General features: G+C 42.8%; 1 protein-coding gene across 2 annotated transcripts in view; it reads left to right on the top strand.

Moving 5' to 3' along the window:
* The first annotated feature begins 15,278 nt into the window (after positions 1–15,278).
* The window catches only part of MOSPD1 (motile sperm domain containing 1), a 20,433-nt gene continuing 12,190 nt past the window's right edge, over positions 15,279–23,521 (top strand). For both annotated transcript variants that reach the window (XM_074551809.1, XM_074551807.1), the window contains exons 1-3: positions 15,279–15,434; positions 20,387–20,643; positions 20,830–20,905. In XM_074551809.1, the coding sequence (XP_074407910.1) occupies positions 20,490–20,643; positions 20,830–20,905 (230 nt within the window). In that variant the 5' untranslated portion in view covers positions 15,279–15,434; positions 20,387–20,489. The remainder of the gene's footprint in view (positions 15,435–20,386; positions 20,644–20,829; positions 20,906–23,521) is intronic.

The raw sequence follows: 23,521 nt of genomic DNA, 5'->3' as shown, positions 1-23,521 counted from the left end.
GCTGATAAACACTGGGAGACAACAGAGCTTGTTCTGTGGGGTAAAAGAGAGGGATTTGTGGCTGAGACAGGAGCCCTGCATCAGGCAGTCACAGCCAGGGAAGCAGGGGCTCACGGGCAGGGGATGCTCCCACTGTAGGTGCATTTGAATTGACAGCCAGCCAAGAACTGCGTGAAATTCCCCGTTACTTCCTTTTACTGGTCTTATGCTAAGTGTTGCTAAGCTGTACCTGGGAATCAGGCCAAATCAGCTTGGGATCTTGGGATAAAAGGCATTAAAAAAAATAACGAAACAGAAAAAAAATCCAGAGTATTACCAATGTGGAAAGCAACAATATGAATTAAATGAATGCACAAGTGGTAGGATTTGGATTTTGTTACATTCTACAATGTAAAATATAAAGACAGACTAAAAACTTGTCACTTCGGAGGAAAACTACGTCCTTCTGCCTGGGTTCCTGTGAGAAAGAGTCATAAAAGCAGCATTTCATTACCAGAACTGAGACCTGAAAATACATATGTTTAAATAGACTGGAACCAACAGGGACTGGTTGGGAGAGTCGTTTTCCCAGGCTGTGCTACACAGATTTGTGCCACCAAGTGAGAAGTTCACACTGTTCCATCTATTACCTATCAGAATTTATTTTATGGCAAAGAATACTCATGGGCTGGGGACCTGCTCTGAACTGACAGGATTTATCATAAAGCAAAATCCACACTTGGCTGTTTCATTTCTGGACACAGTTATGATTTTTTACTATATACATGGCTTGCCTGCAACAGAAACTCTCCCTTGCAGAGTTCAAAGTATCTCACACAGAGAAAGTTTAGCTAACCTGACTGCACTCCACATGATGCTTGTGCCTGATCCAAAGCAGATCAGACCCTGCTGGAAGACTCAGCCCTCTGATTTCAGCTCAGCAAGTCACCTTTCACCCTTCACCATCATTTCACTGCACTGGGAACACCCACTGTCCCTCACTGGCATGGCACCTTGTGTCTTAAAAAAATTTGGGGACAGTCTCTAAAATATTAATGGGACACCACTCCATGGGATGTTAACTCTGTGCTCAGCGCACCTAAAGTAACTTACTGGTCTCAAGCAGGAAATATTATCATTTAGGGATGAATATTAACATTTCCAACATATCCTTAACAGATCATCATCATCTTACTGAAAGCAAACACTTCCATGACAGGAGTATGTTTATCATGATTTAATTGTTTAATTATGATTGCATTTTACTGTAAGAAATTTTCACAAAATATTTTTTTCTCCCAAAGGAATCCCATATTTAATCCTAAAGACTATTTATCGTTAAAGAGAGTTACAAAAGCAAACAGAATGATCTACTTGGAACACAAGGTGCCTCATGAGCTCTCACTGGTTCTTTTACAGATGTTCACCAGCACTTTCCATGGCTTCCTACCTTGGTTGCCCCAGTTGCAGAAGTGCTAATTTTGTTGTTTTCACTATTTAAAAAAACCCAACAAAATCGTATCAGCCCTGCCCTGTAGTTCTCAGCAGCTAATTTCAGCCATGATCTAATGAGTGGGTGGTAACAAGAACACGAGGCGGGACAGGATGGAAAGGCCCAAGCAGCACTGGGAGCTTAGCAGGAAACTCAGCAAAAAGCAAGAGCATGGGAAAATGAAACAAAGATCTTTTGGTTCTTCAATATATATTTTTATAAACATATATTTTTAAATGTATATATTTTTAGATAGACAGTGAAGAAGAAGAAGTGAAAGCTCCTCTCCTTATATATCTGGTATCTTGTTTTTAAGAAACAATTTTCCAGGAAGACCTTAGGCAGGGACACAACCTCATCTTTTGAGAGCAGCTCTCAGTGTAGGGACATGGAAAGGGGAGATGGCAGGAGGAGACAGTGCAGGGCAGCAGCACTGGCAGCAGCACACAGCAGATGGGAAATCCAAAGAACTGAGACACAGCAGGAAGCAAGAAGTAGGTGTACAGAGTCTTGAAGAGTCAGCTCGAATACGACAAGGTAGGAAAAAAGGGCACAAGGTGGAGGAGCTTTGTGACTTTGCCAGACTGAAAGGACAGCAAGGTGCTCCCTGCAGATGGCTGTGCTCAGATCTGGAGACATTTGCATTTGTCTCTCTCAGATGGAGTATTTGTGCCAGATAGGAGCACAGAAACTTCAAATAAAAATGTGCTCTCTTTTACTCCGCTGTCCCTTCAGATTTAGACATAATAGAAGACACTGTGCTTATTCTAGACTAAGTAGAATAAAACAGCCCCTCTCTCTCTGGAGATGCTGTGTCCTGGTAGTGCTGCCGACCTTGCTCAGTACAGACTGAATTACTGAACTTCCTGAACTCTCAGGTCCCAGTTTTGTCACTTCCTCACACTCACTCAATTTTTGTATATTAAGTTGGAAGGTTTCTTGGCAACAAAGGAGAACTTCAAACCCAGACACTTCTGTTTATTTGCTGCATTCTCTTACCTAGTTTTGTATATGAACACAATCTCAGACTGTAGGGGATTACAAGAACAACATTTTCTCTTCCTTTCAGAACCTTTTGGTAATTTCCAAGAGCCAACAGCTAATGATTTTGGCACAAAGAAGCACCAAAGAAACCTTTAACCATGGCATTCCTGTATAGGGTTTCCTTGACACTTTTGTCTGAATGGAGAAAAAAAGAGAGGAGTAATAAAAAGCTCACATTTATCTTTTTTGAGATACAGAAGTTTCACTGCAAGAAGAAATGAAATAGACAAAGGCCCTTCAGGTTGGAAAAAAAGGATGACTGCAGAGGAAAATGACGGCAGTCTGTAAAACCGAATGGAGAAGGTAAATGCAGAGTAATTGTTCACTTTCTCTTGCAGTACAAAAGCTGAGGGGGCATCCAACAAAGGCATTTAGCAGCAGGTTTAAAACAGACACACCCAAAAGGAAATACTCTTTGCTACCATCCATAATTGCATTGTGGCACTCAGTGCCTCAGGAGGTTGTGGAGACTGAAAATGGATTTTAAAAGGCATTTAAGAAATTCATGGGGGACGGTGTGATCAACAGCAAATAAACACCGTAGCTTTGGTGAAACTTTTGTGCTTTCAAACCCTTCCCCCGAGCTGGGAGGAGGCACCAAGTCATGATGATTCGGTGCGTGGCCTTTTCCTCCCTCCCTGAGCGCTGTTCCTGGAACCAGCGTGGCAGTTCCTGTTGTTCTGTGAGCCCGGGGTCGCACATCACCGAGAGCAGAAACGTTCTCTGCATTCTCCTGCCCGACTCTGACTTCCAGCAGACTCCTTCAGAAATGCTGCTGACAGAGCTTTGCAATCCAACCCTCCCCACATTTTCCCTAGAGCAACCACACTTATAATTGTGCAGAGAGAGAATATTGCGTTAGCTCAAGTTAAACCAAGGAAAGTTTCAATCCTATGTTTTGGTATTTCATTGTAGCATTTATCTCATATTTAAAGGGTAGAAAATGTAGCTGCCCCCATTATTCATCAAAATGCTTGTCAGTCCCAAATAATAATTCAGTACGTTCTACAAAAAAAAGAAAGACAACCAAACAACTGGTCTCCATAGCCAAGTGAAAGTAATGATTTACCTCAGACAGCAAGAAAAACCAACCAACCAAACAGAAAAACCAGAAACTCCACCCTGAAGTCACTCAGTTTAATTTTTAAAAAACAGTATCTGCAATAAAAGATTTTATATTCAACATTCATATAAAGGATGAAATTTTCCAATTATGATTATGCTCACCCTTTTATTAAAAAAACAACTTTAATAACGCCAATTCTCATCCAAACATTTTCAAACTTCAATTATTCCCTATTCAGCTAAACCCACTGTGTTTGCAAGGAAAATCCAAGTGAACAGGGAGCTCGTGCCAGCCCTTTCCCATGTCACAACACACACTCTGCATCAGCACCGAGCCAGGGACAGGCAGCTTGTCCCTTATCCCCAGCAGCCCCATCCTCCTGCCACGCCCTGTGCCATCTCCCCTTTCCTCCCAGCACACACATCCTGTTCCCTCATTTTACCATCCAGCAGGAGAGCAGAGGAGAGAAGAAAGCAGCAGACAAGGAGGAAGGGAAAAGGGAAAGAAGCAGGAAGGGAAAAGGGAAAGAAGGAGGAAGGGAAAAGGACATGGTGGGTAATCAATACAGGCCTTGTATATGTATATTGACAAGAAATGAAATTAAAAATTCAAGGGGGAAGACATCAAAAGCCAAGTGACAGTGTGGCACAGTGGAAAGCTGTGATGAGCTGCTGGTGGATCAAGGTTTCCACAGCACTTGTATTCTCAGCTTAGGAGCAGGTTAAAATGAAAAATAGAGGCAGTGGTTAGACTTACACTAAGGCAGGGGGATCCTGAGTTGTTCAGCACCCCTGGTGGTTTGGGTTCTCTGGGAAGGGAGTCACTGAGACTGGACTGTGTCCCTCAGGGGTTTGTATCTCAGCACAATGCCTTGGGGCTTCCAGCTAAGTGCTCACAAAGCCTTTTCCCTTCTCCACTTGCTCAGGTCTCATCCATACTCACATGTTTATTTAACAGAAAATAAAATGCAGGAAAATGGATGGAGACAAGCTAAAGGAATAAACCTTTGAAAAGGAGTTATGAAAAAACAAGCATAGATCAGAAGGAAGACAAGCAGAGAGAAAAACAGTTCTACAAGGACAAGGTTCCTGCTGTTTTGAGGAGGAATCACTATGATGCAAAATACATAACTTAATGCATTGAAACCATAAACTACTCTTTGATACACATAACAGCAGCTTACCTGAATCATGTCTCAGGAGAACAATCAGCTGATAAAACTAAAATCACCATAAAAATAGAAGTTAACTTTTTAAATTCAGAAATTAGCACCAAAGAAAGTATTTAGCCATCAGACTGCTTTAAAAACAGAACAGTACATTATATCTTAGTGTATCAAGGCAGAACACTTTAGAACGGTGGTAAGAAAGGAAAAATTAGCCTCAGCTTTCCAAAGACACTTTCAGTGAAACACAGACGTTTCAGTTAATGGGCTTTGACTGTGGGTATTTTAGCTCTAGGCAGTCTCGCCTGGTGCACTTTGAGCTTAATTCTCTGAGGTATCAATCACTTGAAACTCCAGATGAACTCAGGAAGATCAGCAGCTGATGATAGTCAGAGTCAGGCCCAGCTGTATCAAAATGGTTAATCAAAGAGGCATTAAAAAATGTGAATCCAGCAAGGCTATGGCAACCAGGGGTTCATGTGCTAAGAGGGCAGCAAGATCCTAAATCTGATGATACTGCCTGACATCATGGCAGAGTAAAATACAGAAAATTGAAAGACCTATGTACTGATAGTGATAGCCAAATGTGTTCTTTTCCAAATGCAGCACAAGCTGCAACATGCAGCACTCCTGCCTGAGGAAGAGTCCCTGGGCTGAGGAGCAAGCAGGACAGCACCTGTAGCCATGTGGGTTGTGGCTCCTGCAGGGAATGCAGTTAGGGCCGGTGCATTCCTTGCTAATTAAATACAGTCCTAGGCTGCCAGCCAATTACCCCTGCAACCCTCCCAGGGCCACGTTTGCAAACCTCTGGTCAAATATGGGATATGTGGAACACTTGAAAGGTAAGTAAACTCAAATTTAAAGCCTTACTGTATACCAGCTACAACCATAATATTTTTCTTACTTGTTTACTATTTTCAAGTGAAAGCAGCAAAGGCTGTCTGGACTCTTCCCACTGCTTGCAGAGACTCAGAACTGTCCCATGAACCTTTTGCTTCCAGGTTCTGGGACTGGCACAGCAACAGCACCCCCATCTCCCTGGAGCTGGTGATGTGGCAAACAGGGAGGGCAATAAAATGAGGTGGGGCAGTGCTGCAGCAGCACCATGGAAAACTGCTGTGAGTGTAACATGGAGACTCCTGCAGTCAGTGCAGCTCTTTGTCAAAGTACAAAATGAGAATCTTATCTTCCCCAAAGCTTTCCTTGAAACACTAGACAGAGCTGCCTGTGTGCAAGCTTTATCCTCAGCTGCTCCTTTCCCAGCAGATAGGCAAAGGAGTGTGATCTGATTTCAGAGGCCAGGGCTACACTCTGCCTTCTGCCTCCAAACAGACCTTTTCCCTAACACCATTAAAACAAAACCAGCTCATCTAAGAAATAGGACCCTGTAGACAGTGGACTTTAGGGGTTTGGTGACAGTTCTTTCTCACTGAGGTTTGTTTTCTGGCCAGAGCCTAATCATGAGTTTTCCAGTGGTCCAGAATATACACATAACTCAGCAAGGCAGCTGGCAGTGGCCACATCCCTCCAAAATCCAGTGAAGAGGATTAAACAAGCTTGGTTAAAAACCTCGTTTTGTGATTACTCTGCAACCAAGAAAGCAGCTGGGAATGATTCTGTCACTACCAGGTCTTCCCACACATCCTGCTTTCATCTTAATTTTTATTCATTGGAATATGTAAATTTCCTGTGACATGGGCTGGAAATTGCTTCTACTGCATTTCCAAAAGACATCAGAGGATTTCAGCATCAGTCATTGTGTCACAGAGGCCATTAAACAAATTTTAACGGACAATAGTGGAAAAAAATTCTGAACCAAGAAGTAGCACAACAAACATACAGAAAAAGTCAGCTCTCCCCCTGGAAATGCCATTGTTATTGCTGTCAGGGTCAATGAAACTATAAGCAAACTGTTTCAGCAAGCCCAGCAGATTTATGTGTGCTAATATTCCTCATTGTTAGAGCAGAAATATTTTAAGAACAGTTAAAATCAGAAGTAGGCAGGCCTCAAATACAGCAGCTGAACAAAAATTCTGTTGGCTTGAGTGGCAATGAGGCCAATCTGCTGCCTCTCCAAAAGTGTCCCTTCCTTTCTGAATCTTGGGAGAGAAGGACAAACAGGTCAATTTTTGGAAACTCAGTGAAGGAAGTGTGAATTTCTGGCCTCAAAGGCTAGGGACTCTGCTGCTCCCCCAAGGGGACCCAAATTTTATCCAGTCCTTTAGCCATCCCTGATGTGTGCCCCAGAATCCTGCAGAGAAAGGAAAGAAAGTCCCATAAAAACCAAGTATCACCATGCTGGAAGAAGATCTCCAGATGAGCCCAGACCTGGTCTAGGATCATAACAATTGGAAACACTTCTACCAGCCATGGCTATGGGCATGTCATACGTCTCTCGTCATAATTAAATTATTAATTGGCTTGAAAATGGAGCCTTTTGTATCTTAGCAAAAAACTAAAGCAGGGAGCATAACCAACCAGCGAGACTGAGCAACTCCTGTTACTGGTGTAGTTGCCAATATTTTAGTTTAGTGACAGATATTAGTCCCAACTGTTAACAGTTGTATAAATCAATTCACATCCAACGTTTCATGTGGTGTCAGTGTTTTATTCTCATTCACTGAGGAAGAAATCAGTGTCTAATTTGTAGGAGCCAAAGGCATTTTGTCATTGAAAATCACTTTGCTGTGTGCCCCCTTTTCTTTGACTATTGGTAACAGGTTTGGTTTGGGTATTTGTTCTTTTTAATTGTACACTTTCTGCCTTTTTAATCTAAATCAGGTAACATTTGCAGTTTAAATGACTTAGGGCAATACAGAGAATAAAAGGCAGAAATTAAAGCAGAACTTCCATTTCCTTACCCAAAGTTATGAGCTTTACCACTCTCCAGTGCTGCCTCCCTCACTGAAATAGTAAAATGGAAGTGTAGACAGTTCTGGTGTTCAGATTACACGATCCCAGCCTTCCTGTTTTGTTGTTGCTCGTTCATCCTTTTTATGTAACTGTTGCCTTAGCTGTGAAACCCATAAAGGTCAACTTGACTCTAAACTGTATCACTGGGAAGAGTTATCAAAATTGCAGACAAAGCATACAAGGTTGCCACATATTTTCTTGAATTTTGGGAGAAAGTATGTCGGTATCTTTACTCTAAATGCAACTGCTTCAGTGAAAATACTTCTGCAATTGAATTTACTGCCTAAGATTGGGCCTGCAACAGGAGGAAGTTGTAAACAAATGGCACAGTCTTGCTAATGACTGTGTAGAGGGCAGAAATAAGGTCAGGCAGCAGTGCTTTTGTTTTCACTGAATTCAGTGGATCTAATTTTTATCTCCCATCACTATAATTTCAGTGGTATTACTTTATTGACTTTTATCCTAATATAATCCAAAGTATCCCGACTGTTTATTGTTTCTCTTAGTAAATATTTCTTGTGAGTGTAGGAAGACTTTGGTGAATTTATCAGTATTACTACAAAAAATACAAAGAAATTAAAAATAAGATACAAACTGCAATATGTATGTGCTCTATTCTGAACTGTGCTATTAGAGTTTTATTGGGGAAAGACTGCACTAGGCCAGTTGTTTTATGAGGATCTGTGTTTCATTTATGCTGGGAACACCTTTCCCAGCTAAAGCCCACTTTGACTGGAATTAAATGCTTCAAGCAATCAATAACTTTTTCAAAATTTCATTTTAGAGGAAAACTTCTGAGATCATCTGATGTCTTGTTTCTATATTTTCTCTCCAAAATAATTCTCCTGTGACAAGTAGCACAGTGCCTATAAACAGGGGGAACACCATGCTGCAGTGCAGGGGATTCTAAATTAAAGCCCACGTTTCAGTCCAACCATCACACCTTCACCTTCTGAGCGCTGCGATTTTACCCAAATAACAAATTAAACTTCACAAAACAGGTGCAAGAGATCTCTCCCTCCAGCACTGCTGATGCTGTTTCTGTTCCTCCCGGCTGTCCCTGGGGTGAGGTGGGTGCAGCCCAGCAGGGAGAACACGGCAGGGAAGGAGGCAGTTTTGGGGCTCGCTGTCCACGCAGGTTTGCAGCTCCGGCTGGCGTCACTCGCTGTCCCCCACGCTCCTTCCCGAGCCGGGGCTGGTGTCCGGGCACAGCTGAGGGGGAGGTGGGAAGCAGCACGTGGAACTGCAGTGGGAAGTGGCAGGAGAGCTGCTGGTGGTGGTGGCACAATGGGCAATGCCCACAGAAACCTCCCCGAGGCTCTCAGCACCCAGAGCCCGGCTCTGAGCATGGCAGAGCATTTTGAAAGAAAGGTTACACACTTCAGACAGACAAAGAATAGGTTGCCACCAGGTGTAGTTTAGGTCCCTTACAAGATGCCATCACCCCTGAACTGAGCCATCCCATGTAAGCACTGCAGATCTGCTGTGAAAACCCAGGTTATGCAGCAATTCTCCTACCAGTGCCAAAGGAAATCTGGAAACTTCATTGCTACCCTTGTCCCCTCTGCCATTTTCATGACTTTCAAGAGGGAGATTGTATCTGAGAGCCGGTTATTACATGGGGGGAAAAAAAGCAAAGTCATTTAAAATAAATTTTGTTATGTTTGCATTTCAGAATAAATGTAAATTTGCACCAGAATTGATGTGGAATGAGACTTACAAATGTGTTGGTACACGGCTGCACATGAGGTAGTCACAGATGATTGATACAATGACTGATACTATAATTTAGCTTTTTATGCAGTTTAAATGAGCACTCAATTCTGTACCCTTTAATCACAAAGTGGCATTTCATCTCAGGAGTAGCCAGCTGTAGTTCAATAAAAGAAAGGCTGCCCAACAGGAATAGGCAAAGTAGGCTGAGGCCTCCAAAAGAACCAAGATCAAAAACATTATTTGAAAAATGAAATATTAATATGGGCAAGATTTCCAACTAAATGTTTCCTTTGGTATTTGTTCAAGTGAATGTTATACCTCTAGTGGCAGCAGAAGTGAATTATTTAGCATAATGACGATGGAAAATTCAGACTACAGTTAAGGAGTTTCTACATCTTGGCTATAGGTGTGTACATACAAAAATGTGCGTCAGTTTTGAAAAATGAAACCTTAAATCCCCCTGTCAATAATGCACATTGCTCAGAGCCTGAAAGTGGAGCAAGAGAGGATGAGCAAGCCTTTCCAAGTTAAATATGGTGATTTGCCCAAGTAAAATGACAGAACTGAGGCTTCCACACAGAACTGGGATGCACCCGTGGCTGGGCTGAAGTGATGGGGTCTGGCCATTACCTCCCCTCAAAGGAGAGCTTGTTATAAAAATGCAAATGTGCAGCCTGTCCCTGCAGGCAGGAGGGAAGGCAGAGTGCACACTCCAGCTGCTCTGAGAGGGAGGCACACACAGCAGGCCTGGGTGAAGCTGTGACAGGGCTGAGAGTCAGCCTGTGGACACGTGTCTCCTCCCAAATGCAGCTCTGTTGACAGCACAGTCCTCCCCCAGTCTGCCCAGAGGCTGGTGAGCATTGCCCAGCAATAGGTTACCACCCCTCTGATCTGGATATACTTGTTTGAACACTCCTTAACCTATTTCAGAAAAAAATCAGCTGGGCCAGCAAACCATTATTACTTAAAATGTTAGGCCATGGTTGCACAGACATTTTTTCTTCCCTGCAAAGCAATCTCCATCCATTTCTACTCCCTTTCTTTGGGTCTGCTTTGGCTCTGCATTCCCACCCCACAGGTCTATGCACTATTTTGTCTATTTCTGTAAACCTAAGTTGTTGTTGGAGGTTTTTTTAAAGTTTGATTCCCCCAACACTCCTCGTTCACTTAAATAAATGTTACAGTCTGTGCCAACACATCAGAGGGGTTGGAAAAAATTACCAAAAATTCCCTACATCACCTTTGTGTTGAAAATAATTGTCTTGAGGAAACCATGGTCTAACACACCCTAATCCTCTTTTGGGTTTGGCCTTTGGTAAACTACATGGTTATTTTACAATCACAGAAACAATGATCTTAACCTCTTCTTAGTGTGACCTCCTCCAGATCCACCAAACTTGGCAGGTTCTCCACAAAGGGGGTTTTGGCCTGGGCTTTCATGTAAGCAGTTCAGGCTGTTCATGAGTGAAACCCTCCCATGCACAGCTTGGAGTATGCCCAAGGCAGGTTTCTTCTAATGCCTGGAGGTAAAAGGGTCACTGTAATACCAGATGGAGAAATAAAGCCTAACCAGTGTGTGTGCAAATCAGGCACAGGTAGGATCTGCATGTCCTCTTTGAGCCAGAGCAGGTAGATTATCTGCTCTCTAAGCTTCTCAGTCGTTGGTGGCAGCAAAGCCCAAATCCAGAAGCATTTTGAATTCCAGGTCAGAGATCAACTCCAGCCCAGTTGCCTCCTGGTCTCTCTTTTCTGCAGCGTGTTTGGAACGTGTCAAAAGCTGCACAAACTAAACACAAGACCATCTGCTTAGCAGCAACAGCAGCTCCTTGTCCTCAACTTCTAGCCTTAGAAAATCCCTTGTCTTGGTTCTGCTGACCACATTAAGAACGAGTTCAGCAGGAAGGATGAGAGCTCTCCAGAGTAATTCCCAGCAGAACCCCACGGGGAAGCCTGGAGCCTGCCTTGGCGCCATGCTCAAGAAACAGAGCGTGCAGTGTGGAGAGCCCTTCAGAGAGCAGCCAGGAGCACAGGGGGAAGCACAAACGGTACCTGCAGCAGCTTTCAGCAGCAAATCCAAATATCAGGGCAGGCATTTGCTGAGGCGATAGCAAAGCTGTTGTGAGGCTGCCCTGCCTCCCCTCCCCACAGCTGCACAAAGACTCAGTAAGTCACACACAGAGAATGCTTGAGCAGTGGAGGTACAAAATGGAGCGTATTAACTGAAGCTTTTAATAAGATTTTGATAACAATGATTTTTATGTTAATCTCTAAAGAGTTTGCTTTTGTAACATATAACTGATAAGCATATAATCTAGTTTTAATTTAATCTCTGCAGGTGTTTCCCGATGGTAAATGTTAAATTTTTATTGCTTCCTTAGGCAGTAATAATAGGAGAAATGTCTGTAGGGCTCCCACCATCCATTTGTATGCAGATAGCATCGTATTTTATAATAGCTGTAAATCTGACAGGATAGACTCTTACTGTTGAGATGATATTATAAATATGTGTCAACACTGAATAAACATCTTTGAAAGGAAAATAAAATAGAGATGTTATTAGAGGTCTAATGAAACAACCATAACTGCTTATTTATAAGAGATGTATGCGCACATCCTTGGAAAAAAGTAGAGCCCATGCTGGGTTTGCAGCTTTCTGATGAGCAGGACATAGAGATTCTCAGCAGGGTCCTGCAGACAATGCAGAAATAGATCCTACACTTCATAAAGATGATGACTGTCTATAAACCTCTAAGTGTTTGTTCTCTCTGAGGTTTCAAAATGATTATAAATACCACGGTGTCTAAGACTCAATTATGGCTTCTTTCATACAGCTTAGGAGCACAGCACGTCAGGAGCTCCCACATGAAGAACCATAAGACACCAAGTACAAGGAAGTGAACCCTGGTGACTGCCTGAGGTGTAATGCAAACACATTTTGGGCAAAATTCACTCAGTATGAGATCTGATAGGGACTTGATCCCTTAGATCTTACACTTAGCCTTATTCACTGAGCATGCATGAAACCTGCCCTTGTTTACATTGAGTATTTTAAAGCCAGCAACACTTTAAGATGCGTTTTCCTCAAATAATTTTATCCGTTCTGCAGCAAATGTGGCTCTCGGGCATGCTGTGCTCACTGTGTCCATAGGCACACCTCAGGGACCCAGCAGCACAGGCAGAGATTTGAGCTAAAAGATTCCTAAGATGGAACTGGCTTGGCTCCAGCCAGTGGAGAGCGTGGCAGAGAGAGCTTTGAGCTCTACTCTCCTGTAGAGGCATGCCCTGGAAAGGATTACACTTTAACAGAAGTCTAGATATTTCCTCAGTGGTGCTGTGATATGTGGCTCCCAAGGTCCACATCATTAGTCATAAAAACAAACAACCTGAAACAAAAAATACACACAAGTTCGTTTAAGTCTCTAGTGACAGGGAATGGGAATACAGCTCGCTGCCACTGGAGGGGGGAAATTTGAAAACCTGCCACATAAGCAAGTCAAAAAAACCCAAAACACTTTTTGCTGGTGAAATAAAGTTACACAAACAGCTCAGACAATTTAGGGTAAACAATTTTTGTGTCTATTGTAAATCAGAACATGTATGCTACTTTAGGGTGGTAGTTTAAATGCAGTATTGTTTCTTCTGCTAGTCTTTAAAAGTAAAAAAATATTTGATATGGAGACTTTTTAATAAATTGGTAGTAATTAGAAAGAAAACTCCAATAATTTTCTACAGAAAGACAACATGAGTGCAAATGGAAAGGCAGACATGCCACTCCCTTTCCTGAGTTAATTCAAAGCCAAAGAGGATCTGCCACATTGTGCTGTGGAGAGGGGAACTGTCAAAAAAACCCCAAAACATCACATTAAGCAGATTGATTAGTAAGAATTGAATGCACTACGAGCCATAGGTAAGATTCAGATATATAAAGTGTTTAGCTCTCTCCTATCTGCTCGTTGTTTTCACATCAGATTTTGTAAAAATACAATTTAATCCGTGTGACTCCTTTAGACTGAGGATTCAATAAAGGAGACTCCTCATGAAGTGTTTGCAGTCAGCCCCTGCAGCTGCACAGTGCCAATGTCCCAGGCCCACTGGGCTAGTGCTGAATACAAACCCAAGCTGGTACCCTCTGTTATAAATGCTGCACCATGTCCTTGTGCCATGACAGATAAAGTGGAATATTTTACTAATCAAGTGTGCAAAATGACAGGAGTCAGGCATAATGCTGTGTTTCTGACAACTTAGGTAAATCTTTTCCATGATAAATGAGTTGTGAATCTCCCATATGAAGTATTAAACAGATGGATAATCACCACAGCAACCAAAACCACCACAGAGTCATTCAGGAGCATTTCATCTCTGCACACACACTGTCAGGTTTCATGCTATAAGGAGGCAATATTTTATGTAACAGAAGACTAGCCAATGCTTTTAGGTAACTCACAGCATGGGTGAGAGAGGAAGGAGACCAGCTCAGTTTTCAACAGGTGGATACAAACCTTATCAAATGTGACTGAAAAAAGTTGGGTCCTGGGAAGCTTACAGAGGCAGACATAATATCTCCTTTTAGAGAGTCTGAACTTTGTAAATGAACTGGATGAACTGGAAAATACCAATTTGTCTAATTAGTGTGCTTTTAAGTCTAGCCATTTGAGATTATGTTTTTATTTGATCATTCTGTTTGTTATTAATTTGAATATCTCTGAAGCATGTTTATGTCTGCTGCTTCTTCTGAGACAGGTTTTCAAAATGAGGAGCACCCTCCATTGGATTAATACTCAGTAAAATCCTAATAATTTTCTGAAATCCTGAAAGGCTGAAGTCTGATAATCTTTTTAAAAACAAGAATTCCAGTTTATTTTTAAACATGTAAACATCTGAACTGATTTACGCTCATCAGGAAAGAAAATATTTTGCCAGTTTTCACTGCATACATTTTCAGAAATTCAAGAAAAAATTATGATTTCTCTATATAATAATTTAACAATATTATGTAATTTGTGGCTGAAAGACTGAACTTCTTAATGAACCATTAGATCTGCAGAAAAAAGTGAGTGCTATAACACACACCTTGCCTAAGTTGGAAAATATACTTTTTAGAATTTCTTTATTTAATGTCTTCCATTATTTTAAATATGTTACTTCCTGTTCTGGATTGTTTAATGTTATTGTGAAACACTCATGGCTGCTGTGTTTATTTCACCACGGACGTGTTCATTTCACTGAAGGGTAAAGCTTGGTAATGGGTAAAAGATTTTGCAATCCTGTACTGGGTGGCTCAACATAAACCTTAATTATCCACTTGACTTGCAACAAAAACATTTTGCTGTACTAAAGATGTTGAAGTTTGGGGTGATACTGGGTGGTGATTACACATGGATTTGTTTATATTATACAGAGGGGAAGTTGGGGAAGAAAGCAAAGGAAGATGGTATAGTGGATAACTCACATGATATAGTGGATAATGCACACTACGAGCTGAAGTTCACAAAGTGCCTAGCTGAATGAAAGCACATTAAGTAAATAAGAGGAATAAAGAACAAAGGTAAGAGCATGGAAGTGTTTACAGGGACAGCGTGTCCCGTTTAAGCCGTGCTGCTGGGTGAGCACGCGGTCACGCCTGGGTGTTCGCTCGCAAACCCTCCCGCTCCGGCTCGGCCCGGGGGTGGCACTGGCCCACTCTTCCAGCGGGACCTGCCCGCCATGGGCGGCATCGGGGCGAGCCCGCGGGGCAGAACACACGGGAGCCGGGAGAGGGGCAGGAGCCCCTCCGTGACGGGGCCAGATCCCGGGAGCCGTGCCATGAGGCGCAGTATTGTTAAAAACACCTCCCGCAGGTGAGAGGCGCCGGGCCGGCCGCTTCCCGGGGAGCCGGCGGTGCCGAGCCCGCCGGAGCCCCGCGTGCGGGGCAGCCCCGACATGGCGGCGGGGGCGGGCGGCGGGCGGGGCGGTGACGCGGCGGCGGCGGCGGCCGGTCGGTCCCAGCAGCCCCAGCGCTGCCCGCAGTGACGGGCGGACAAAGGGGCGCCGCGCCAGCCCGCACCAGCGGCCCCGGGCGGGTGAGTCGGGCTGGGGGGTGACAGCGGGCACGGGGCGGGCGAGCGGAGCGACACCCGCGGCCCGGCCTGGCCCGTCCCGGGCCGCGCGTCCCCGCGGGCCGTCCCTGCCGCCCCTGCCCTCCGCAGGCCCTGCGGGAGCGCGGTGGGGCCGGGATGGGGAGCGGGGCGGCGGCCGCGCTCCGAGCCCCGGCCTGGAGCCGCTGCCCCGCGGGGCCGGGGCTCGCTGCGGGCGGTGCGGGGCCGGCGGCGGGGCCGGGGGTCGCTCCGAGGGGCGGCGGAGCGGGGCCGGGGCTCGCCGCGGGCGGTGCGGCGGGCCCGGGCCGGAGGCGGTGCGGCGGGGCCGGGCCGGCTGCGGGAGGCGCCGTTATCGCGCAGCTGCCTCTGCCCGTATCGCTGCCGCTCCTCGCTGGAGAACAAAGAGGATCAATTAAGAGTGTGCAATTACCGCCGTGCCCTGCCGGCAGCAGGCACAGCTCGGAACGCCTTGGCTCCCGTCGCTCTCCCAGGGCAGAGTGCTCCCCTCTGTTAAGCCGAGGCGGTTTGGGGCCACGCAGCGCTAATGAGCACAACACACGTTTAAAAATCAGCCAGTTTAGTGTATTAAACACAAACTTAAAGTCGGGAAATAGAGACTAAAGCACATGTGCCCTTGAATGTCTTCTCTAGGATCCTTGCGAGCCTGTAGCAGAATGGATCAGAACCAATGCACAGCTGTTACTTAATTTTTCACTGCTTTTCATGCCTCTTAGTTGTATTTGGGTATTTCCTTTTGTTAGTCACCTTTTCAGCATTTGGAACAATAATGTGGTCCTAATAAATTTTGCTGTCAGTGTCAGCATGATTTATGCATGTGGTCATCCATGGTAATAGTTAATGCTCTGAGACTATTTCATTTTACAGCATCCTGGACACAGTTACTGGTGACATTTCTCATCATCCTGTGGCGGGGTAAACAGTAGCAGTTTTGCAAAGTATCAGAGCAGTTCTGCGGGTTCAGAGGGGACCTTCCGCCTACTGAAATACTTTGTAGAATGTGTGCGCCTTCATAGATCAGCAAATTGAGGTGAGGTTAACCAACTTGCTCAAGGTCATGGAGTGTCAGTGACAGAGTTAGCAACAATGGAATCCAGCCATCCTGGCTGCTGGCTCTGTGCTCTCATCACTGGGTGACGCTCCCAAATAATTGCAGGTAGTTTAAACATTGATTTGCGTAAGTGCCCGTTGAGGCCTTCAAAACATTTTGGAGAAACAAAATGTTTATGGTGTGCTTCAGATCCCATGCTGCATTTGCATGTAGCTTAAGGTGATTGCTCAGCTTGGCATAGGAAGGAATTTTGAAGGCTTTGTGGTTTATTTGGTAAATATGTGCTCAAAACCCATCAGTTTTACTGGGTATAAAGTGTAGAAAGACTTGTGTAGATTTAGGAGGTAGATCATGAGATGTAACAAAAGTAGATTACACTGTAATTAGGCAACTTTTAAAGCAGCAGTGTGGAGGCATGACTGTAAAGAGGTTTTCTTCTGAATTGTTTACCTGATGACATTCTGTAGAGTTATTTGCAGTTGTTATGAAGAAAAACAACCAACAAATGCCCTGGGAAGCCATGGTGATGAGGCTGTTGGAAGTTAAAATGGGAACAAAAAAGTTCCTCAGTTGATTTATTTATTCAACAGATACTTGTTAAGTAAAAACAAATCACAATGGATGTTATTTCTCACCCTGGAGAGAAGTTACGTTTCGCTTTGTGTTTTTCTCTGTCAAGTTAAATTTATGAAGAAAGGGATTTCAAAGGAAACACTGGCAGATCTGTGCTATTGTGACACCAGCAGTATATATTTAGTAACTTCATGGAGGAAAGATCCCTATTGTGCTGCAAAAATACCAGTGACAATTGTTTGTCAGGACTTCAAAGGGCGCTGGGAAGTGAGCTGGCATTGTTCAGGTGTTGCACACTGGCCCTGGCAAATGTTACCTGTGACAGATCCCTGCTCCTGTGGGAATTCCATCCTGGGAGAAGCCCATCTGTGCAGTGCAGATCACAGGCTGACACCACAGATCCTGGGCTGGGACAGATTTGCTTGTGCTTACCTTTTTGTAATCTGCAAGTAACCGTGGTGACTGTTGACCACAAAATTCAGTGGTTGTGGTGCAGTGGGGATGCAGAAGAGCAGCAGCTGAGTTTCTGTTCATGAACTCTCCGGGGTACATGACCTTGTTCTCACCATTAGAGCTGCTGTGGGGTTAATTTGTGCAAAGAAGTTGTGGTGATACAAAGTTCCTCTGTAAAAGTGTTGCCAGCTTCTCGTGAATGGGAAGGGTGTGCTGTTATCAAGAGTATCAGTACTAAACCATCACATCTCCCTATCACATGTGTGGTCTTTGGGAAAAGTGCTTTTATTACTGTCACTTGGTGAGATGTCCCAGCAAGGTGACTTCTAAGCTAAAGCTGTTGTCCCAAAAAAGGATGCTGGTTTGCTTGCTTAGGAATACAGAAATTTATACCCTGAATGATGCTGCTGTGTCAGCAGATGTGTCTGTTGCATGCCTGCCAGACATGACTTTTGTAAGTTGGGGCAAGTAGCTCCTCATCCAGCCAAGTTAAATAGGAAAAGGAAGCAATAATGGGATATTCTTTTTTGAGATTGGTGGCTTTCCACATGCTAGTTGTGGAATCCTGGGAGGTTTGCACAGTGTTTTACACAGATGTGTAACAAAAATGAGCCTGTTGGTAGGCATAGTGATCCATACCTCCACTGATACTGAGAATTGTGGGATTTTGGACGCTGAACACTTGCCATGGACTGAGCTGAAGAAACTGAAGATGTGGAATGAAGCCAGGAATTGGAATGAAACATGCAGTGTTTAAATAAAAAACTAAAGCATCAAAATCATACTGATTATTATAAATAATACTTGAAGATTTTATTAGGCGTAGTCAATTAAGTTGTGTAGCAGCAGCTTGCTGTTGGTTTAATGGTAGCTGCAAATATTTATTTGAAAAAAATCCCTTTTGTTAATGTCAAAATTTGCCTGTATTTCTGTTACACATGGTGTGCAAAGTGTAGATAGATATGAGAACCAAAGATTCCAACATATTCTTACTGCATACTGCATTGAACTAACTTTGGTATAAGAAATTTAAATAAATCATCTTCTGCCTATGACAAGCATCAAAAGGTATTTTGTATTCCTGCGTGCTGGCAGTTTTTCCACATTAGCTTTTCATATAGTCTTAATATGTTTGACTGGAACAATGAAACTCACTTTGCAATAGTGCATGAAGTTCAAGAAATAATACTGACACTTGCTGTGCAAAGTCATTCCAGAGTTTGTTGATTCTTCTGAAACAAAAGGGATTCACTGTAATTCCAAGAAGCACTCAGAACCCAAATTGCCACTTAGGGAGCCATTTCTTTTTCTAGACTCTTCTTAATAAGGTAACAGAACATCAGCTTGGAACACTGTCATTGGGGATTTGTTTTCAGAATATTATTAGTAGCATTTCAGTGAAGTGGAAACAAACCTGTGCTCTGAAAAGGAACTGGATCATGGGGAAAGACATTCCTGTGAGATCCATGAACTTGAATTCTACAGGGATAATTTGCTATTTTAATAACTAAATAAATAAAATTAAAAGCTTAGTTTGTGAATAAGAATCAGAACCTGTAAATCTGATGGTATGACAGATGTACTTTGTAAACACATGAATGTGTGTCATGTTTCAAGTATGGAATATGTATCTGGTGCTTGGAAATGTGATCGTTGTGATGTTTAGAATGCAGAAACAAGTGTTTGTTTTTGATTGTTCATAATGTTTGGGCTATTTGCTGCTAGAAATGTCAGAAGCTAAATTCTTTAAGATGCACCTATCCAGTGTATTGAACTGGAGAACAGGTAAAAAGTACCTTATTTTAAAAAGCTCTGGGAAGTGGAAATGACATCTAATGAGTTAGTAGGAACTTTTTGTTGTTTTAATACTTTTTGCTATAAAGTTAAACCTCAAAGGACACCTTCAGTTTGATAATTAATCTATAGAAGCTGCAGTAAAATATGACCTTCCTGGGGGAGGAGAAAGACTTTGTTCTCTCTGTCATGTGTTGAGTCAATGGTATGTGTGCTGAGGAGTCTGGCCTTAATTTTATTTTATGAATTACATTTGGGATTGTTTCTTGGTTGGGTCATTGGTTCTGGTTTTAGTTCTGGAATGTCACTCAAAATAAAACAGCTGTGGGGGTGGCAGAGGGAGAGTTGTGATGATTGTACTTTGGGTAGAGGTGGTAGAAAACCTGTCATGTCTTAACAAAGCAGTGAATCCCAAACCTGTTTACTGTTACTCATCTCAGTTATTTTCCCATTCATTACCTGTAACTATGCAGTTGGAGCAGGGAGTTTGGTTTAAACAAGACATGAAGGTGTTCCCCATTCCTTTGTTCTGAGTCCCTGGGATTTGACATACCTGGGTGCCTAGGTGAGGAGATTCCTAACCTGTTATACCTCATCCAGGGAGGTCATCCCCATGGAAAGGTTCCTGCCCAAGCAGTGACTCCTGCTGCCTCAGTGTCCTTGCATTTCCTCATTTCTGCCCTCGTGGTTCTGATGTGTTGCTGTCCTGAGGCAAGGATGGGATTGCTTTCTGCTGTCATTGTTCGGTTTGTGTTGTAAAGACCCAGCATAAGCAGCCCTAGTCATGGGCTGGGCCCCAGATGTGCCATGATACACTGGAGAGGTGCTTATCCATTTGTTTTGTAGCAGTTTGTTAAATAGATGGAAGCCCAATGCAAATACTGTTTTTCTATTTTAGTATTTTTGAAGGAGCTCAAGTAGAGGTAGATTCATAATCAAGCATCATGTTTTGTATTTTTGCACCTTTGTTAACTGCCTCAGTTTAGTACAGACTTATGGAAATAATCTTCTTGCCTTTTCTCTTTTTTTCCCCTTTTTTTTCCTTTAGAATTGCCAAAATGCTTTGGAATTCTTAAACGATTCAAAAGCTGAAGTCTCTGAGGATACAAAAGCATAAGAACACAAGAAGCAGCAAGGAGGATTCAGTGCCAATGCAGCAACAAAAAAGACAGCCAGAGTTAGTGGAAGGAAATCTTCCTGTTTTTGTTTTTCCTACAGAACTTATATTTTATGCAGATGACCAGTCAACACACAAGCAGGTGTTGACTCTATATAACCCCTATGAGTTTGCCTTAAAATTCAAAGGTGGGTTTCTTAGGTTAAGTTCTATTTAAGGGCTAGTTGATGATCTTGAACAGTCCAATTATAATTAATGTAAAAATCATATCTGTGCCAAAACCAAACTCTACATGTCTCTCTACATGTATCTGTGGCTGAACTGGTGATGTATTAGTTCATGATTTGTTACCACTCCTGTCCTTCTCCTTGCAGTTCTTTGTACAACTCCAAATAAATATGCGGTGGTGGATGCTACTGGTGCAGTGAAGCCTCAGTGCTGTGTTGATATGTAAGTAGAAGTTGGTTGGGTTTTTTCCTAATATACAACATTTTATTACCTTAATTTCCTTTGTTATTTAAGAGGTTGTAAATGACAGCATGCATGTTACAATACATAAGTTGGAGAAATATATGTTTTCCTAATCTCCTATATGTACTTGTGGTTTGATTTTTGCTGTTCTGTCCCTCTAGAGCAGAGGTATTACAATACTGGAGATATATCCTTCTTTAATTTTGCCTTTGGGCATAAATAAAATGCCAGTAAATGCATCTTGTAATGTAGTTTGTAAACCAGGAGTGAGAGTAATATGAGCCTTCTCTGAGCACCTTTTTATTAGAAATAACAAGAAAAGCAAAACCCCCAGGGTTGAGATTTGTTTGTGAGAAATATTTCTTTACAGATTGGTAAAATAGAAATGTGTACAGTTCTACTGAGTACATTTCCCTGGGCCATGTAAATAAAGGTAGTTTTGCCTACCTTTCACCCTGACCACCCATCTCATTCTCAGATCTCTGTGCCTGCCCTTTATCTCTCCTGTCAGGTCTCAGCCCAGTAACTCAGAACAGAAGGGGGCTGCTTAAGTGACCACAGTGTTGTACAGGGTCTGTAGGCTGCTGAAACAGAGTAGGTGTAAAAGCTAAAATAGACCAACTCTTTTTATATTCTATTTACCACATTATTTCTGTGGCAAATAGAATATAAATAATATACAGCTGAAGAAAATCTACAGTACCTAAAAGAGCAGACTGAACTTTTTGAATAGACATTTTCCAAACTGTAAAACACCACCTGGACTCTCTGTCTAACAAATGGCCATACACAGAAACCCTTCGTCAGATAAATAACTGTTCTTGGGGAATGGCTCTTTATTCCTATAGACTGTTTTCTTTAAGTGCAATTTGAAAAATTCCAAAGACTCACTAAATAGAATGGAAGTTTAGAACATGGAACTGGAAGGTTTCAGTAAGCAGGGGCAGCAATGCTAAAAATGGAACTAAACAGGTCAGAATTATACCAGTGTACCAGTGAGCTGTTCCATTCTTCAGAAGACATTTACACAAGCTTGATTATATTTGATTAGACAAATGGGTTTTATTAAATAAAGGAAAATAAGGCAGACACATGTTCCAAGGGGATTTTTCTATGCAGCAAAACCCCCCATCCCACTCCAGTGGTTGCTGTCTAAGGACAGTGTTTACTGCTAGGATATGAGCAGTACTATGCAAGTGTGGCCATTTGCCAGATAAACAGATATTCTACAGAGCTTCCAATTATGCAATGATCTCTAAAAAGAAACAGGAGAATGTATCTGTTTATAAGGGTCTGCAGAAATATCTCCTTGCTTGGCAGCAGATCCATGTTCTCCTAGCACAGTGTTATGTAAAGATTCTGTTTAGGTTGGTAGTTGGTACCATGGCACTGGGAGTAGGAACACCAATTTAAAAGGAAGTGTTAAAGGAAGAAATCAGAGTTGATCTGCTGTGCTGATATGCTGAGAGCTGCATGAATTAGGCTTGTGGGGGGGAAAAGCCTTTTGTTTCAGTGAAGGCAGTTGCCCAGCCAACACTGCACTTGCTGGAAGCCTGTCATAGGCACTCTCCTTTGCCTCTGGAGTGACGTAAAACATCACTGCTGCCTCTTGCTGAGGGGATGACTTGGTCTCTGTTTCTGTGGTGAATAGTCCATTCAAACCAGATACCAGTTGCAAGCACTGGCTACGTGCTCATGCTTGTAGATATCTTGATGTGATATAGTTCCTTTAAAAAAGAACTGAAAAACAAAAATCCATTTCCTGCAGCATTTTAATGTATACAGTATCACAAACGTTGGTTTTTTGAAGCAATTTTAAGACTCCTATTCTGTGTTTCTAAGGGTACAGTCATTTTTTCCCCCTCGTGAGATGACAACCTGCTTCTTTGTATGTATGTTCTTCAGATCAACTGCTGTTATCTTGGAAACTTAGAATAACCTTTAACAAAAACATCTGGAAAAATAGTTGAAATCCTTATTTACCCTAAGAGCTGATATCACTTCAAAACCTAAATGTTGTAGCTTTTCAAAGCTAGATATGTATTCTCATGATGAATCACAAATGCAGAGAGGAGGCAGTTGAGCACAGCACTGCTCAGAGGTCTGTTTTGCTGTTGATCAGTGCTATTTTAAAGCTGTGCTTTTTATAGGTTCCAAACATGCTCTCAGTGGTGGGTTTCTGATTTTGAAAATCCCTAACTGACTCTTGTCTATAGAGGGAATGAGTTTTTCTTCTGAGAAAGTAGAATTGTAAAGCTTTGAGCCTGGTTTCCTCCAGAAGCTGGACTGTTGCTTGCCAAACACCTGCCCAGCTCCTTTCCTTCCCTGGCCACTGCAGTCCCCTCAATCCTTTTAAAATCACTGGCCAGCATCAAACAACTTTGATGCAGGAGGAGGGGGCATCTTTCAGATCATTGATGTTTCATCAATTGGCAGCAGGGGCAAAGATGGGCTTGAGATAAAGACTTAACTGGCCAGGAGCATTTATATTTGGGAATTAAAGTAAACATAAGGAGGGAAGAGAGGAGGTAAGATAAGTCTTCAAGAACACTGAGTGGTGGAGGAGGTCTGGATTATTCCAGTTTATCTGGAGGA

This window comes from Zonotrichia albicollis, chromosome 14, assembly GCF_047830755.1.
Source record: "Zonotrichia albicollis isolate bZonAlb1 chromosome 14, bZonAlb1.hap1, whole genome shotgun sequence".
NCBI lineage: Eukaryota > Metazoa > Chordata > Aves > Passeriformes > Passerellidae > Zonotrichia > Zonotrichia albicollis.
Note: the sequence above shows the minus strand (reverse complement) of the source record. Positions and strands in the feature narration are given on the sequence as shown.